The 18305-nt window shown below is 44.0% G+C and overlaps 1 protein-coding gene across 3 annotated transcripts in view; it reads left to right on the plus strand.

Moving 5' to 3' along the window:
• Window positions 1–18091, plus strand: part of PNPLA8 (patatin like phospholipase domain containing 8) — a 75136-nt gene extending 57045 nt beyond the window's left edge. For 2 of the 3 annotated variants that reach the window (XM_029073571.2, XM_039913199.1), the window contains 2 exons: window positions 10020–10215; window positions 17035–18091. In XM_029073571.2, coding sequence (XP_028929404.1) covers window positions 10020–10215; window positions 17035–17309 — 471 coding nt within the window. In that variant the 3' untranslated portion in view covers window positions 17310–18091. Of the gene's footprint in view, window positions 1–9840; window positions 9913–10019; window positions 10216–17034 lie in introns of those variants that run through there. The other variant, XM_029073572.2, reaches the window with a different exon arrangement.
• The last annotated feature ends 214 nt before the right edge of the window (window positions 18092–18305 follow it).

Here is an 18305-nt window from a genome sequence, read left to right on the forward strand (position 1 = left end):
GTGATGATTCTTTTTCTTCTTCCTGTTATTACAAAGTGCATAGGCACTGCAGAAAGAGAGGGAGTAGAGGAAAAGGGGGTTTAATCAGGGAAGTTCTCTTGGAGGTGTGATTTTAATAAGGTTTTGAAGGTAGGGAGAGTGGTGGTCTGATATATATGGAGGGTAAGAGAATTCTGGGTCAAAGAGATGACCTGGGAAAGGAGTAGGTGGCGAGATAGTTGAGAAGGGGGCATATTAAATAAGCTGGCATTAGAGGAGCAAAGTGTGCAGGTTGGGCTGTAGTAGGAGGTCAGTGAGGTAAGGTCAGAGGGGGTGAGCTGACTGAGTGCCTCGAAGCTAGGGGTAAGGAGTTTCTGTTAGTGGAGGTGCATGGGCTCCAGTCTATTCTTCACTCCGCTACCTGGCTCATCTTCCTGCAGAAACGATCTGGGCATGTCACTCCCCTTCTTAAACAACTCCAGTGGTTGCCTATCAACCTCCGCTCCAAACAAAAACTCCTCACTCTAGGCTTCGAGGCTCTCCATCACCTTGCCCCTTCCTACCTCTCCTCCCTTCTCTCTTTCTACCACCCACCCCGCACGCTCCGCTCCTCCGCCGCCCACCTCCTCACCGTCCCTCGGTCTCGCCTATCCCACCGTCGACCCCTGGGCCACGTCCTCCCGCGGTCCTGGAATGCCCTCCCTCCTCACCTCCGCCAAACTGATTCTCTTCCCCTCTTCAAAACCCTACTTAAAACTCACCTCCTCCAAGAGGCCTTCCCAGACTGAGCTCCTCTTCTCCCTCTACTCCCTCTACCACCCCCCCTTCACCTCTCCGCAGCTTAACCCTCTTTTCCCCCCATTTCCCTCTGCTCCTCCTCCTCTCCCTTCCCATCCCCTCAGCACTGTACTCGTCTGCTCAACTGTATATATTTATTACCCTATTTATTTTGTTAATGAAATGTACATCGCCTCGATTCTATTTAGTTGCCATTGTTTTTACGAGATGTTCTTCCCCTTGACTCTATTGCCATTGTTCTCATCTGTCCGTCTCCCCCGATTAGACTGTAAGCCCGTCAAACGGCAGGGACTGTCTCTATCTGTTGCCGACTTGTTCATTCCAAGCGCTTAGTACAGTGCTCTGCACATAGTAAGCGCTCAATAAATACTATTGAATGAATGGGCATCCACTGGAGATTCTCAAGGAGTGGGGAGATATGATATGGACTGAACTGTTTATTAGCAAAACGGTCCAGAGAGCAGAGTGAAGTAAAGACGGAGTGGGGAGAGACAAGATTACAGGGAGGTTAGTGAGGAGGCTGATTCAGTAGGTAAGGTGGGATATGATCAATGCTTGCATCAGCGTAGTAACAACTTGGATGGAGAGGAAAGGAGGGTGGGTTTTAGCAATGTCATGGAGGTAACCCTGACAGGATTTAGTGACAGATTCAATATGTGGGTTGAATGAGAAAGCTGAGTTGAGTATAACCCCAAGTTTATGGGCTTGTGAGATAGGAAGTATAGTTGTATTGTCTACAGGGATAGGAAAGATAATGAATGACCTATTCCTGTCTGTCACTCCTCCTCACCATTACTGAAACCTGGCCCTCCCCAGATGCCACAATCTCCCCTGCTCTCCAGAGCGGGAGACCTCATCTTTTCCCACTCCCCCGACTCACTGGGAAAGGAGGAGGTGTTGGGCCCCTTCTCGCGCCCCAGTGCTGCTTTAGCATCATTCCACCTCCCCCATCCCTTTCTTTCCTTTCCTCCGAAGCCTGAATCGTCTGCCTCTACCACCCACTCCACATTCTAGTAGCTGTCATCTACCGCCCCCAGGTTCCACCTCCAACTTCTTTAACCATTTTGATCCTTTTCTCATTTTCCTTTTCTCTCAATGCCTACAGAGATCCTTCGGGACTTCAGTATCCACATAGAGGTTTCTGATGTCCCTTCTGCTGCCTGCCTTCTATCACTCCTCAACTCTGCTGACCTCCTGCTTCACCCCTCCTCACCCACTCACTACCTGGAACACACATTCGGTCTCATCATCTCTAACTACTGTGCAATCTCTACTCTCACCAACTCTGAAATCCCTCTGTCTGACCACAACCTCCTCACTTGCCTCCTCTCCCACACACCTCCTCCTGGTAAATCCATACATCATCCAATTTTCTGAACTCATCATGCCCCACTTAGCCTCCATACCCAAACTACCCTCCCTTGATGACCAAATAGACACTCTCAACACCCCCCCTCTTTGAACTCAACTCACTCACTCCCCTATCCCTTGGTAGATCTCACATCAAAAATCCACAGTCCTGGCTCACCTGCGCAGTCCACCTCCTTCGCTCTTGTGCTTGAGCCACAGATCCCTGCTGGCTGAAATCTAAATATCAGGCCAACTTTATGCCCTTCAAGTTTATCCTTGCATGCCTTATCTCCTTGTTGTCCTCTACTTGGCAAAACTATTTCTCCATCCTTATTGACACCCATACCCTTTGCCCTCACCAGTTGTTTCAAACATTTAACTCCTTCCTCAGGCCCTCTGTCCCCGCAGTTCCCCCAACCCTTGTCCCACATACCTGGGTGCCGATAAGGGTGGAGGAATAGTTTTGCCAGGCAGAGGAGAGGGTGGAGTTAAACCCTGCAAGGATAAACTTGAAGTGGACAAAGTCGGCCTGATATTTAGATTTCTACCAGCGGCGCTCTGAGGCTCAAACACAAGAGCGAAGGAGGTGGACTGGGTAGGTGATCCTCCTTTATTAAGAAAATTGACACAATCAGGTGTGAGCTCCCTAAAATCGCCCCTGCAACTCATCAGTCCCTCTCCCTTCTGGCCCATTCAATTCTCCCATCCGTACCAGCAGTATCTCTAGAGGAGTTCTCCTGCCTCCTCTCAAAAGCCACCCCCTCCACCTACGCATCCGACCCTATTCCTTCACACCTTATCAAAACTCTCACCCTCTCCCTTCTTTCCTCCTTAACGGATGGCCATCTTCAACAGTTTGCTCTCCAATGGCTTCTTCCCCACTGCTTTCAAACCTTCCCATTTTTCCCCTATCCTTAAAAGAGAACCCTCCCTTCACCCCATGGCTCCCTCCAGTTAGCTCCCCGTCTCCCTCTTACCATTCCTCTCCAAATTCCTAGAGCAAGTCATCTCGCGGTCTCAAATTCCTCTCCTCCAATTCTCTCCTTGACCCCTCCAATCTGGCTTCCATCCCCTTCACTTCTCAGAAACCACCCTCTCAAAGGTCACCAATGATCTTCTTCTTGTCAAATCTGACAGCCTCTACTCCATCCTAATCCTCCTTGACCTCTCAGCTGCCTTCCACACTGTGGACAACCCCCATTTGGAAACATTTTCCAACCTTAGCTTCACTGACTCTGTCTTCTCCTGGTTCTCCTCTGGCCGTTAATTCTCACTCTCCTTCACAGGCTCTTCCTCTCACCCCCTACCTGTGGGGATCCCTGGAGGTTCAGTTCTGGATCCCCTTCTATTCTCCATTTACATCCATTCTTTTGGAGAACTCATTCAGTCCCATGACTTCAGCTACCACCTCTATGTGGATGTTACCCAAATCTACATCTCCAGCCCTGATCTCTCTCCCTCTCTGCAGTATCGCCTCTCCTCCTGCCTTCAAGACATCTCCACTTGCAATTCCTCCCATCACCTCAAACTTAATGTGTCTAAAACAGAATCCTTTTCTCCTCACCCAAACGCTGACCTTCCTCTGACTTTCTCATTACTATAGATGGCACCACCATCCTGTCTCACAAGCCCTTAACCTTGGCTTTATCCTTAACTCCTCTCTGTCATTCAATCCACATATTCAATCCATCACTAAATCCTGTAGGTCTCACATTCAGAACATCACTAAAATCCACCCTTTCCTCTCCATCCAACCTATTCTGCCTAGATTACTGCATCAGCCTCCTTTCTGACCTCCCAGCCTCCTGTCTCTTCCCCCTCCAGTCAATACTTCACTCTGCTGCCTGGATCACTTTTCTACAAAAACATTCAGGATATGTCACCCAGCTACTCAAAACACTCCAGTGGTTCTCCATCCACCTCCATATCAAACAAAAACTCGTCACCATAGGCTTTCACACACTCTACCACCTTGCCCCCTCCAACTTTACCTCACCTCCCTTTTCTCCTTCTACAACCCAGCCTGCACACTCACTCCTCTAGTGCTAACCTTCTCATTGTGTCTATCTCACCTGTCTCGCTGCCAACCCCTAGCCCACTACCTGTTTCTGGCCTGGAACACCCTTCTTCCTCAAATCTGACAGACAGTCACACACACACACACACACACACACACAACCCCCCCCCCCCCATTTGCCCTTCAAAGCTTTATTGAAGGCACATCTCCAAGAGGCCATCCCAGACTTAGTCCTTCCCAGACTCACCCCACCTTTCCTCATCTCCCACTCCCTTCTACATTGCCCTGACTGGTTCCCTTTTCTCTTTACCCCGCCACACCCCACAGCACTTATGTATATATCTGTAATTTTAGTTATTTGTATTAATGCCTGTCTCCCCCTCTAGACTCTAAGGTCATTGTGAGCAGGGAATTTGTCTGTTTATTTTTGTACTCTAACAAATGCTTAGTACACTGCTCTGCATACAGTAAGTGCTCAATAAATAGGATTGAATGAATGAAGGGGGAAGATAAAGATGTAAAGATGAGTTCTGTTTGGACATGAGGTGTGGGTGAGCCATCCAGGTAGCATTGTCCTAAAGACAAGGAAATGCAAGGGTGCAGAGAAGGGCAGACATCAAGGCTGGAGGTGAAGATTTGGGAATCATCTGCGTAGAGATGGTAGTTGTAACCATGGGAGGAAATGAGCCCTCCAAGGGAGTGGGTATAAATGGAGAATAGAAGGGGACCCAGAACTGAGTCTTGAGGGATTCCCCACTGTCAGAAGGTGAGAGGCAGAGGAGGAGCCTGCAAAAGGGTCCAGAGGTCATGGTGAGGAGGAAACCGATTTTGGAGGTGAAGAGGTATGCAGGAAGAAGCAGGTCAGAAGTTTATGTTAGGATTATGACAAGTCAGTATCGGTGAGGTTATAGCTGGAACACTTTCTGGAAAGGTTGAGATTGACTGTAAGTTGACCAGAGGGGTACAAAATGTTAAAAACCTAACAAGTTAATTGCCCATAATGCACTAGGTTGGCTGTGAAGCCAGCGGCAGTGATTTCATGTTTCTTGGTCAGGCCAGCAGAACACCCACAAAAAGAGAAATTGCTTAAGTAAGTGCTCAGTAAATACAATTGACTGAATGAATTAATTAATGAGTCTGTCTGATATGCCCTCTTACCTTTATCATCTCTTCCCCTTCTACCTCTTCTCTTTTTTTTTGTCTTGCTCCCCTTACACTTATAATTAATTTCCTGCATAGTAGCCTCTCCCCAGTTTGGGGGTTGAAAAATTATGCAAAAAAGGAGAGCAATTATGCAAGCAGTTACTGTATAGACAGAAATGGTAAAGAGAGAAGTAAATACATCCATGCCCAGGTTGGCTGTTGAAAATTAATTGGTGATGGGCTGCAAGCAGTGCAGAGAGATTGATTTCTTTAACCACACTTGCTTTCATGAATAGGGTCTCACAATAAGTAGCTTCATCTTGGAATATGAAGGACAACTGGATTCAAGCATTCAAGGCCCAGTGGAAAGAGCCTGGGCCTGGGAGTCAGTAGACCTTATTTCTAATCTGTGCTCAGCTTTGTGACCTAGGGCAAGTCATTAACTTGACTTTGCCTCTGTTTTCTCATCTTTTAAATGGGAATGCAATGCCTGTACTCCCTCTTACTTAGACTGAGCCCCAGGTGGGACAGGGACCGAGTCTCACCAGATTAACTTGTATCTACCCCAGAGTTTAGCACAGTGATTGGTTTATAGCAAGTACTTAACAAATGCCACAATGCTTATTATACCTACAAAAGAAGTGAAGGTACATTGTGGGGCAGAATGTGTTGTACTAAAGGGTTTGTGCTATATATAAAGCCTATTACAAGTACACTTCAGTCTTTGGGAAACCTTTGCTCCGAGAGCAACTCGTCTCCCATCAGTAGCCCACCCCACAGGAGCAGCAGACCTCTGCATATTTCTAATTAGATTGTGCCAAAGCATTTGAAGTTAATTGGTAGAAATTAATTAGTGCTTTGGCTGCCCTGAGAAGCGACTTACAGTTCTAAGCTTACTTAATCACAGCATAACTGTCCAGGTCAAGGCCACAAGGGTTGCCCAGTCTGATCTATTCCCTATTAATAGAGGTGGACACCAGAAATGTATACCGTGCCTAGTCCCACTCCTGGAAGTTCCCCCTGGAAGATGCGACAAGAGAACTAAACACAGGTGTTTAACTATGCATCTGAACCTCTGGGAAAGCCTTCTAACTTAACAAACTTCAGGTATCATCCAGAGTCCTGGGGACAGTCGTTCAATGCGGGTGACAGTCTGTGAGTTTTTGATTTTTTCTCCAAATACCATAGAGACATTTCCGACCCATAGCGACTCCATCGACACACGCTCTTCAGAACGTCCCGTCTCTGTCATAAAGTTGTTCTGGTATGTGTATGCGTAGAGTTTTCTTGGCAAAGATATGGAAGTGGTTTACCTTTGCCTTCTTCCGGGCAGTAAAAACTCGAGTCTCTGCCACTGTCTTTGATCAACATTTTGATCCCTTGATCATCCGCCTTTGGCTCTTTCCCATGCTGCTGCTGCCCAGCACCGGTGACTCGACTTTGATGCTTCGGCTTAGAGCTTTCCATCACGGGTAGCCCTCTGAAAAGACCCACAGATGATTGTAACCTGCTTTGCCGAATTAGCCAGGCATTTTGGGCTGGTAGGTCTAAACAAGACCAAGGTGATATATCCGCCAGCAACAAAAATTGGCATTAGCAAGCTAAGTGCCATCCAACAATTCTGTTCGCTAGACATCACACTGATCAATGCTGCAATGAGAGATAAGGAAGTAGCAAACTAAATCAAGGGTAGCACATCTTTTGGGAGACATTCAAATGCAGTGTGTCAGCAGTGTGGTATTGGATTCCAGGCAAAACCTAAGGTTTACAGAGTTGTAGCACTGCCCAACTTTCTCTGTGGTGTTAAGACTTGGACCGCACACCGATGCAACGTTCAACTCCTTGTCATGCCATCAGCTTCCTTTCCGTGCTGTCCTTGGCATCAAATGGCGGGCCAGGGTCACAGCACTGAAGTCCTAGAATGAAGTCAGTCTCCCAGCATTACACTGCCGCACTGGATTGAGACACGTGTAGAGTTAAATGGCAGCAGGATACCCTAACGGCTGCTGTATGTTCAACTGAAATCGGGAAACCAAACCCCGGGAGGACAGGGATGTGTTTTAAGGATACAGTAGAACAAAGCCTCAGGCAGTGCTGAATCACAGCTGAAAACTGGGAATCAGTTGCCCCAGAAAGACCAGCATGGGGCACTGCAGTCAAGAAAGCAGTGGTTCTTTTTGAGCAGAAGCTACATAAGGATTGAGAGACAGAGGCCCCCTCTAGACTGCAAGCTCAATTTGGGCCAGGACTGTGTCTGTTAGTTGGGAATTAAGGCTGTAAGCCCCACATGAGACAGGGACTATGCCCAACCCAATTTGCTGACTCCACCCAGTGCTTAGTACAGTGTTTTGCACACGGTAAGCACTCAATAAATATGAATGAATGAATGAATGAATGAATGAATGAATGAAAAAGCAAACCAGTGCCTATCACTGCAAACTTCAAACATGACATCCCCTCAAATAGACTTTAGGTGGGCACTGTGTAGCAATCTCTTCAGTGGTAAACATGCTCACACATCCATAAGTGAATTTCACCATTAGTAGTTTTGTCTTCGAGAATGAAGAACACCTATGTCTATAACCAGTTCCAATCAATCAAGAGATGGTATGTATTGAACACTTACTAGGTGCAAAGCACTGTACTAAGCACTTGGGAGAGTACAGTAAAGTTGGTTGACATGCCCCTTGCCCTCAAGGAGTTTACAGTCTAATCGGGGAGGCAAACAGGGGAAATGGCAGAGTAAGAGGAGATGCACTTGAGTGCTGGGCAGCTTCAAGTGAGGTGAATCTCAAGAGCTTAAGGGATACAGTTGATAATAATAATAATTGTGGTATTTATTAAGCGCTTACTATGGCCAGGCACTGTACTAAGCACTGGGATAGATTCAGAGAAGCAGCGTGGCTCAGTGGAAAGAGCCCGCATTTCGGAGTCAGAGGTCATGGGTTTGAATCCCGGCTCTGCCACTTGGCAGCTGTGTGACTGTGGACAAGTCACTTCACTTCTCTGGGCCTGTTACCTCATCTGTAAAATGGGGATTAACTGTGAGCCTCACGTGGGACAACCTGATTACCCTGTATCTACCCCAGCGCTTAGAACAGTGCTCTGCACATAGTAAGCACTTAACAAATACCAACATCATTATTATTATTATTATTCAGCAAATCGGTTTGGACACAGTCCCTGTCTCATGTGGGGCACACAGCCTTATTCCCCATTTTACAGATGAGGTAAATGCACAGAGAAGTGAAATGACTTGCCCAAGGTCACACAGCAGTCAGGTGGCAGTGGCGGGATTAGAACCCATGACCTTCTGACTCCCAGGCCCATGGTCTAGAGCATAGGTAATGCAGAAGTGAAGGCAAATAGAGGGAAAGAAGGCTTAATCAGGGGAGGCTTCTTAGAGGAGATGTGGCTGTAGGGGGGGTTTGAAGGTAGGGAGAGTTGTGGACTGTACTCTAGACTGTGTTCGTTGTGGGCAGGAATGTGTCTGCACTTTCCCAAGTGTTTAGTACAGCGCTTTGCACACCGTAAGGGCTCACTAAGTATGATCCAATGCATGAGTGAATGAATGAATAAATGGGAGGGAATTCCGGGCCGAAGGGAAGAAGTGGGCACGGGGTCGGTGGTGAGACAGACAAGATCAAGGTCTAGAGAGGAGGTTGGCGTTAGAGAAATTAGGTCCATGGGCTGGTTTGTAGTAGATCATTGAGGCTTACCTAGAATAAAGGATAGGGAGGGCTGATTGAGTGCCGTAAAGCCGATGCCAAGGAGTTGTGGTTAGATTTGGAGATAGATGGGTTACCATTACAGGATTTTGAGGAGTGGAGATGTGGACTGAATCTTTTTTTAAGAAAAATGATGTGGGCAGCAGAATGAGGTATGGGCTGGAGAAGGGAGAGACAAGAAGGAAGGAAGGTTAGCGAGGAGGCTGATGCAGTAGTTAAGGCCAGATATAAGTGCTTTGATCAGCATGGTAGCAATTTGGATGGAGACGAAGGGGCAGATTCTAGAGATGTTGGATTTGGTGATGGTCAGCATATGCAGGTGTGATTGAGAGATTTCAGTAACACTAGTTTGGCCATCCTTTGGGGGCTCCCTCTGGAGAATTTAACTTGGAAGCTAAGGTGACGTAGAGCTGTTTTGCGCAAGCATCTGTGAGATCGGTGAATTGCTTTAAAATACATTACGATATTTCCTGCTCTGAACTGTTATATTGGACAGTGTAATAGACATGATAAAATTTTTTAAATGTCTAATGAAATTTGAGTTTAATTCACTTGAAAGCAGTCCTCTTTTCAGTGTTTTAAAATGTAATTTTATGGTAGAATAACAGTTCTCTTGTGTCCGATTTTGACGGATTCTAAATTAGCCATAAAGAGGATAATGTGTCTTTAAAGAGGGGTTCTGTTTATTTCAGTAGCTTTGAGCAAAATATGCAAAATTGTCCAGGAAGCTTTCAAAAGACTTTTGTTATACAGAAATGAAAGCTTATTAAGAAACCTTTCTCATCGGGCCAATAAGTTTTCATATCACTTATTTTTCTTTTGCAGCTGCTGCAAAGAAATTTCCCCTTTAATGAAAATGGACTTGAATTTTGGTGGGTGTAATCAGTGAGGAACCTGCTCTAAGAATGTTGCATCTGAAAAGTTCACTCTGTTTATCTGAAATCCGAATCCACAGAGCAAATCATTCCCAAATCTCTTTGGTGTTTTCTTCCTTGAATTCACAGGATGGAGGCTTGCTTCTGAATAACCCTGCTGCCTTAGCAATGCATGAGTGCAAATGTCTTTGGCCGGATGTCCCGTTACAGTGTATCGTGTCCTTGGGCACGGGGCGTTATGAAGGTGACAGGAAAACCAATGTGACATACACAAGTTTAAAAACCAAACTGACGCACGTTATCAGCAGTGCTACCGATACAGAAGGTTGGTCCTCGTATTCTTTTTATCCCTAAAACATTGTCATGCTGTTTGAATGTTGTTGTCGTGGGACCTGGGTACTTCGGTGGGTGAAACTGAAAGACCACAGTGGCTCGCAAACTGAATATCCATGGAATATCCATCTGTTCTAATGAGGTAACTGTCATTTTGATCCAAGTATTTAAAATTTTGGATTTTCGTCAGTCTTGATCATTCTCTCTCTTCCTTTGCCAGATTCCAAGGCCACCCCTCACTTTCCCTCTCTCCTTGGATTCTTCCAGTCCCCAACCCCTATTGGCTTTCTCTTTTAGGTACTTTTTAATCTCCTAATGTGAAACCTGGCACCTAGAACCTTTTGAGTTCTGTTCGAGTTTTAATTACGCAGCTCTTAAGCTTCTTGATTGAGTATGTCCTGCTGCACTGACCTAGTCAGAATGCTTTAGGTCACATTTTACAAGTTCAAAGATCAGGTAATTGAAGGTAAATAAGAGAAGACTTTATTTGGTCAGCTAATTCAGTAGAAAAAAAGAATAAAATTCTGCCTTCAATAAGTAGAGCAGTAGCTCTAGGATAAATATAGAGATTTAAATTCAGTTGCTTGATAGGTTTTAGAAATATAATTTGTCTTACTGTTCTTAAACTCCCAGGATCTGGCTTACATTCAGTTCCCATTGTTTCTGAAGGCTATAACAATCAATGGGATATGGGATTGATAAACATTGTAATGACAGAGTCTTTGATTGTAAAGATCTAAAAATACCAATGATGATGATGCAAAAGTGGGTTAGCTTCAGTTTAAACATTCTGGAGAATACCTCTCTATATTCTAAGATTGTGCAGTCCCATCAGTTTATGTAGGTGTATATGAAAAATCTTGGCATAAACTTGGGTGCCTATTCGGAAGAGGGTGAGGAATGTTTGGGTGACACTTGATACTTAAAAATGTACATAATTGCAATTTGGGGAAAAATCAAAATCACATCTGGTAAAGTAGTAAATATCACTAATTCAGAGTCAGCGAATCTGAATAAGATGATTTTTGCTCATGTCTACCCACGTGATAATTCTACCTGAACAGTAGGAAAAACACTGTGATCTGTATGCATCAAAATTCCACTATTAGGCAATCCTATTTTTGTGCATTGTTTATTCAGCTATACAGGAATCAAGAGAAGGGTTATTTTTCCTAAGTAGATACTCTGAGAAGATCTAGAGACTAAAAGGTGGATTTAAAAGCAATGATGGACATTGGGAGTGGAAATTGGGTATCCTAACCTTACCCTGTTTAGGTTAGGTAACATTATCCATTCATTCATTCATATTTATTGAGCACTTACTGTGTGCAGAGCACTGTACTAAGTGTTTGGAAAGTACAATACAACAGCAAAGAGAGACAATCCCTTCCCACCATGGGCTTACAGTCGTGGTTTACCCTCCCAGCACATTGAAATCAGTCAGTAAATATAGATATTTTCAACTCTTTACAGCCTCTCTCTCACATTCTCTCCATGTTCCTCTAACTCTGACCCCGTTTCCCTGTCTCCCTTTTGATTTTCTCCACTTCCCTCCTCTCTCTCTCTCCTTTCTTCTTTGTCTTCCTTTTGAAGTTACTGTACAAAACATTCACTAAAACATGCAGGGGCATTGCTATATCGTAGTTAGGTTTTCAAATAGCAAACCTTTCGAACAAAGTCATGGTGAAGCAAGCCCTCAGGATGACGTGTCAGATGTGTTACAGCAGCCAAAGCAGCCAACTAAATGCTGGGCGTCATCAGGAAGAAAGGCTTAGACAACACAATAAAAGGCACAGTATTGCCACTATATAATGCAGTTGTACGCCCACACCAGGAATTCTATATGGGATTCTGATCACAGAATATTAGGAAGGAGATGAGCGCTTGAGAAGGTACAGAAAAGGGCAGTCCTGGTGGTCAAAGGAATGGCAGAGCTTCCATAGAGAAGCAGCGTGGCTTAGTGGGAAGAGCACGGGCTTGGGAGACAGAGGTTGTGGGTTCTAATCCCGCCCCCGCCACTCTGCTATGTGACTTTGGGCAAGTCACTTACCTTCTCTGTGCCTCAGTTACCTCATCTGTAAAATGGGGTTTAAGACTGTGAGCCCCACATGGGACAACCTGATTTCCCTGTGTCTTCCCCAGCACTTAGAGCAGTGCTCTGCACACAGTAAGCGCTTAACAAATACCAACATTATCATTATTATTATTATAACCTCGTATCTACCCCAGCGCTTAGAACAGTGCTTGGCATAGAGTAAGTGCTTAACAAATGCCTTCATCATCATTATTATGTGGAGATAGGGTGGAAACCTGAGAAAGAACTCTTTTCTTTGGAAAGGCAAAGGATGAGTGGGAAGAAGATTTTAAAGCTGCAAATCATGAAGGGTGAGATGGCCACACATGGAATTGTAATTTATTCATTCATGCATTCATTCAGTAGTATTTAGTGAGAGCTTTCAATGTGTGGAGCACTGTACTAAACACTTGGAAAGTACAATACAGCAATAAAGAGAGACAGTCCCTGCCCACAATGGGCTCACAGTCTAAAAGGGGGGAAGATGGACATCAAAGAAGTAAGTAGGCATCAATATAAATAAATAGAATTATAGATATATACATATATACCTAAGTGCTGTGGAGTGAGGGGCAGGGAAGAGCAAAGGGAGCGAGTTATGGTGACACAGAAGGGGAGGAGCTGAGGAAAAGCGGGGCTTAGTCTGGGAAGGCCTCTTGGAGGAGGTGTGCCTTCAATAGGGTTTTGAAGGGGGAAGAGTGATTGTTTGGCGGGTTTGAGGAGGGAGGGCGTTCCAGGTCAGAGGTGGGACGTGGGCCAGGAGTTGGCAGCGAGACAGGCGAGATCGAGACATGGTGAGAAGGTTATGTGAGAGAGTGCTCATTAAAGCTTGAAGTTGGTGAGCTCAAAATTGACATAAACACTTCTTCACATGGCCAGCATTAAGCATATGGAATTCTTTCCCCCAGGGAAAAGATAGTAGGAGATTCATGTAGAGTTTGGATTATCTTCTAGACATCAAGTCCGTGTAAGGGGGAGGAAAGGTAGGGTTGTCTTGCCAGACCATGATGAATGTCTAGAAGGGCAACCATCCTACGGTTCTTCCAAGCGTCCTGGTCCCATTGTCAGGGACAGAATTTTGGACCTTGAGTTTGATTCGGAAATGGCATTGCTCCAAGTCTGATGCTCTTAAGGTCTTAAGAACTCCCAAGGCAAGCTAGAGGTAATGACCTCCAGGGCTCAGCCAGCCTTACTGCATTGTGATGTGGACTAATTGGGAGCAGCCAATGACACTCCAAGCAATTATGCACAGAGAAAAATGGAGGCTTTTAGACTGGAATAAATATAAAAGGCTGCCTTTTGAAATGAACAATCCAGGTGTCTTAGAGTCCTCTTTGTGGGACAGCACAGCGATATCACTACATAGAAGTGGGCATCAAAAGACCTGGCCAAGTTCTAGCTTGGCAGGATAATCTTTGAAAAGTTATTTAGCCTGTCTAGGCCTTAGTTTCTCCAGGTATAAAAAATGGGGGCAATACCTCTGCTTAACAGGGATATTATGGGGAAAAACACATTTTTGACAGCACTCTGACACCTTTTAGAAAATATATGTATATCTTCCTACCATATTGTAAATAAGCTCATTGTGAAGCAAAATATTGCAATTGATGGTTAATTCCTTTCAAAAGTTACATTATTTTTCATGGAATTTAATTGCCACAAAATGCTAGTAGTATTTTAAGATTCAGTAGATTTAAGAAATAAACACAGGGCTAACACTCTAATATGACTCACTTTAAAATCTCAGGCCTTCAGTTTTCCCCCCAATGAATCCCTATAGCCATTCAGGATTGAAGGATGGAGAATCTTCTCTCCCAGTTCTTTGAAGTTTCAGGATATTCCTTCTCTCTGTGCCCATGTTGGAGTTCAGTAAAATAATCTCCAGCTTTCAAACCTGCAGATCAATCAATCAATCAATTGTATTTATTGTGCACTTATTGTGTGCAGAACAGTATACTCAGTGCTTGAGAGAGAATAATACAGCAGAGTTGGTAGATATGTTCCTTGCCCAACGGGACTACAGAAATGAAAATAAATTAAGGATATTGTACATACCTGCTGCAGGGCTGAGGGTAGTAAATATCAAATGCTTACAGGGTGTTTGCAGAAGGAAGATAGGGGTGGGGAAAATGAGGGAAAGTGATGGTCTGTCAGATATAAAGGAGCAGGGAATTCCAGATCAGAGGGACGACATGGACAAGGGATTGGCAGCGAGATAGATCAGATTGAGGTACAGTGAGCAGATTGGCATTAGAGGATCAAAGCGAGGGGGCTAGGCTGTAGGAAATCCGCAAGGTAAGATAGGAAGGGACTAGGTGATTGAGTGCTTTAAAGATGACGGTAGGGAGATTCTGTTTGATGTGGAAGTTGATGGGCAATACTGGTGGTTCTTGGGTTGCTTTTTAGAAAAATGATCTGGCCAGCAGGGTGAAGTATGGGGGGAGAGGAGGCAGGAAGGTCAGCGAGGAGGCTGATGCAGTAGTCACGGGGATAGGATAAGTGCTTATATCAGTATGTTAAGAGGTTTGGATGAAGGGGAAACAGTGGATTTTAGAGATGTTGAGAAAGTAAAACTGACAGGCTCCTGTGACAGATTGAATATATGGGATGGATGAGAGATATGCATGAAGAAAAATGCCAAGGTTTCAGACTTGTGAGACTAGAAGGATGGTAGTACTGTCTACAGTGATGGAAAAGTCAAGGGGAGGACTGGGTTGGGTGTGAAGATGAGCAGTTTTGTTTGGACATGTTTAGAGTGAGGTGTTGGCAGGACATTCAGTTAGAGATGTTCTGAAGGCAGGAGGAAATGTGAGACTGCAGAAAAGGAGAGAGATCAGGGCTGGGGATGTGGACTTGGGAATCATGTGCATAGAGATGGTTGTTGAAGCTGTGGGAGCAAATGAGTTCTCCAAGGGAGTGGGCATAGATGGAGAATAGAAGGGGATCCAGAACTGAACTTTGGGACTCTCACAGGTAGATGGAGGGAGGCAGAAGTTCATTGCGGGCAGGGAATGTGTTTATTGTTATATTATACTCTCCCAAGTGCTTAGTACAGTGTTCTGCACCCAGTAAGTGCTCAATAAATACGATTGACTGACAGCCTGAAAAAGAGACAGAATGAGTGGCCAGAGAAATTGGAGAACCAGGAGAGGACAGTGTCAGTGAAGCCAAGGTTGGATAATGTTTCCAGGGGTTGGGGATGGTCCACAGTGTAGAAGGCAGCTGAGAGGTCAAAGAAGATTAGGAGGGAGTAGAGGCCATTGGATTTGGCAAGAAGGAGATCATTGGTGACCTTTGAGGGCAGTTTCCGTGGAATGCAGTGAGCAGAAGCTCTGGTGCCAACCTTCTCACTGTGCCACGATCTCTCCTACCTTGCCATCTACCCCCTGGCTCACATCCCCCCTCTGGCCTGGAACGCCCTCCCTCCTCAAATCTTCCAGACAATCACTCTCCCCCACTTCAAAGCCCTACTGAAGGTACACCTCCTCCAACAGGCCTTCCCAGACTAATTCCCACTTTTCCTCAGCTCCCACTCCCATCCGCATCAGCCTGACTCGCTCTCTTTTCTCTTCCCCCTTCTCCCCACCCCACAGCATTTATGAATATATGTATATATCTATAATTCTATTTACTTATATTGATGCTTTTACTTGTATTGATGTCTTTTTCCCCCCTCCTAGGCTGTGAGCCCATTGTGGGCAGAGATTGTCTCTCTTTACTGCTGTATTGTACTTTCCAAGCACTTAGTACAGTGCTCTGCACACATATTGCATATTGAGATATGATTAAATGAATGAATGATTGAATACCATGGACTGCCCAGAAAATGAACTAATGGATTTTTGGATCAAATTAAGCCAAAGTGGCCTTGGAGGGCCAAATGACTCGACTTAGATTAGCATATTTTGGGCACATAATTAGGAGGACTAATTCTCTAGAGAAGACACTAATGCTAGAAGAAGTTCAAGGAAACCATGGAAGAGGCAGAGCAGCACCTAGATGGATAAGAGACCATAACGACGATAGAGACCATTAGAATGGTTAGATTATGGCAGAAGACAAGATGTTCTAGAGAAAATCTGTCCATAGAGTCACTGTGAATCAGAAACGACTTGAAGGCACGTGGTAATAATAGTAACCGAACACTTTACAGTTCATGGTTTTTGCTATTGTTTTCTGGTCTTACACAATTAACACTGTCATCAGTATTTACTGAGTCCTGACCTTCTCTTTTGAGCCTACTTAGAAGTTAGAAAAAGGCTTAATTAGCACAAACTGCGTGTTCCATTCACAGTAGTTAATCTGACATGTTCTGTTCCTTTTTTGAATAGTATTGTGTCGTTAATGTTAAGCAGTAACTGGGTCAGCATCATCCAATCATTAATGACTGTCCGGGTAACTTCTCTTAAAAAAAATGTATATCAAACTGGAAATAGGGACTCCAAGGACAAGTCATCAGGGAAATAGTAGTAATAATATTTATTAAGTGCTTACTGTGTACCTAGCACTGTACTAAGCACTGGGAAAGAATATCCAGGGTGTCAGTGGTTTAGTTAGAGTCGCCTACTAGATCACAAAGTCATAATGAAAGTATGAGGGAGGAAGTGAGCAAGGGTTTTGGATTTGAAGTACAGTCCATAAACGTTTCAGTAAAAGCAGGAATTTCCTAGAATGTCACTGTGGAAAAACTAAATTTTAACTGGCATTTTCATTCTCTCTTTTTTTTTTTTTCAACAGAAGTTCATATAATGCTTGATGGTCTCTTACCATCAGACACCTATTTTCGGTTTAACCCTGTAATGCATGAAGACATACCTCTGGATGAAAGTCGAAATGAGAAACTAGACCAGTTACAGTTGGAAGGCTTGCGGTACTTAGAGAGAAATGAAGAAAAAGTGAGAAAGGCGGCGAAAACATTAACCCAGGAAAAAACAACTATGCAGAAAATTACAGATTGGCTGAAATTAAAAGCTGATATGTATGAAGGCCTTCCATTAACTTCAAAACTATGAAACATCAGTGCATGCCCATAAAGCCTTTACCCAAAGATCATCTAATTCAGTAAAGGATTCATTAGAGTTTCTGTAAACTGACCTTTGAATATGATGTGTTCCTTATGGGCCATGCCAAAGGTTTTGAGTCTTCTTGACAAGGCATTTGTTCAGTCAGCAATGCCAGATGTGAACTGATAAATAACTGTTATTGGAATAAGGTTTTAATGGTGTTAATAGTCATATGAGCATTAGGAATAGTACCATTGTAGTTGATGGTTTTAGTAAATATTGGTTTTGTTTTGAAGTTTTTAAACGTGTTAGTATTTTGCCTAGCAAAACACTAAAATATCAGAGGTCATTGTATATTTTTTCATTGTTTGATAATCATGTTGAGTTAATTTGATCATTAATCTCTTAAAGTTGAAAAGTAGGTGTTTTCCCAGCTTTCACTAAAGGCTTTTAGTCTGTATTAAAAAGTGTGTACGTAGAATTACCTATCAGCTAAATAGCCACCTAATAACAACAGAATTGCTTGTTACTTTACACTTGGAATACAAAATAACATTAATGTACTTCTTTGTCTTTAAAAATATTTTCCTGGGTCATTTTAGTTCAAGAAGTTACGAAAAGTGCAGCTCGCTGTGTTTTTTTCTGAATTCGAAGTAATTTGTTTTGTAACTTTATGAGATTTATGTCATCCTTAACTCATTCACTTTGTAAATAATCATTTAATTTCCTTGAAACTAATGTTCCTCTGATAAATAAACTAAATCCAATAAACTTAAAGTGCCATGATATGATCTTCCTTTGTAATGAAATTTAAGTCTGTCACAAAACCACCTTAATTTTTCACATTAAGACCACCACTCGCTCACCTTCAGAGCCCTCCTAAAAGTCCTGCCTCCTTCAAGCGGCCTTCCCCAACTAAATCTTCATTTTCCTTATCCGCCCTCTTCTCTGTGTCGCCTGTGCATTTAGATCTTTACTTCTTTAGCACTTCACCCCACCCTCAGC

This window comes from Ornithorhynchus anatinus, chromosome 10, assembly GCF_004115215.2.
Source record: "Ornithorhynchus anatinus isolate Pmale09 chromosome 10, mOrnAna1.pri.v4, whole genome shotgun sequence".
Taxonomy (NCBI): Eukaryota; Metazoa; Chordata; class Mammalia; order Monotremata; family Ornithorhynchidae; genus Ornithorhynchus; species Ornithorhynchus anatinus.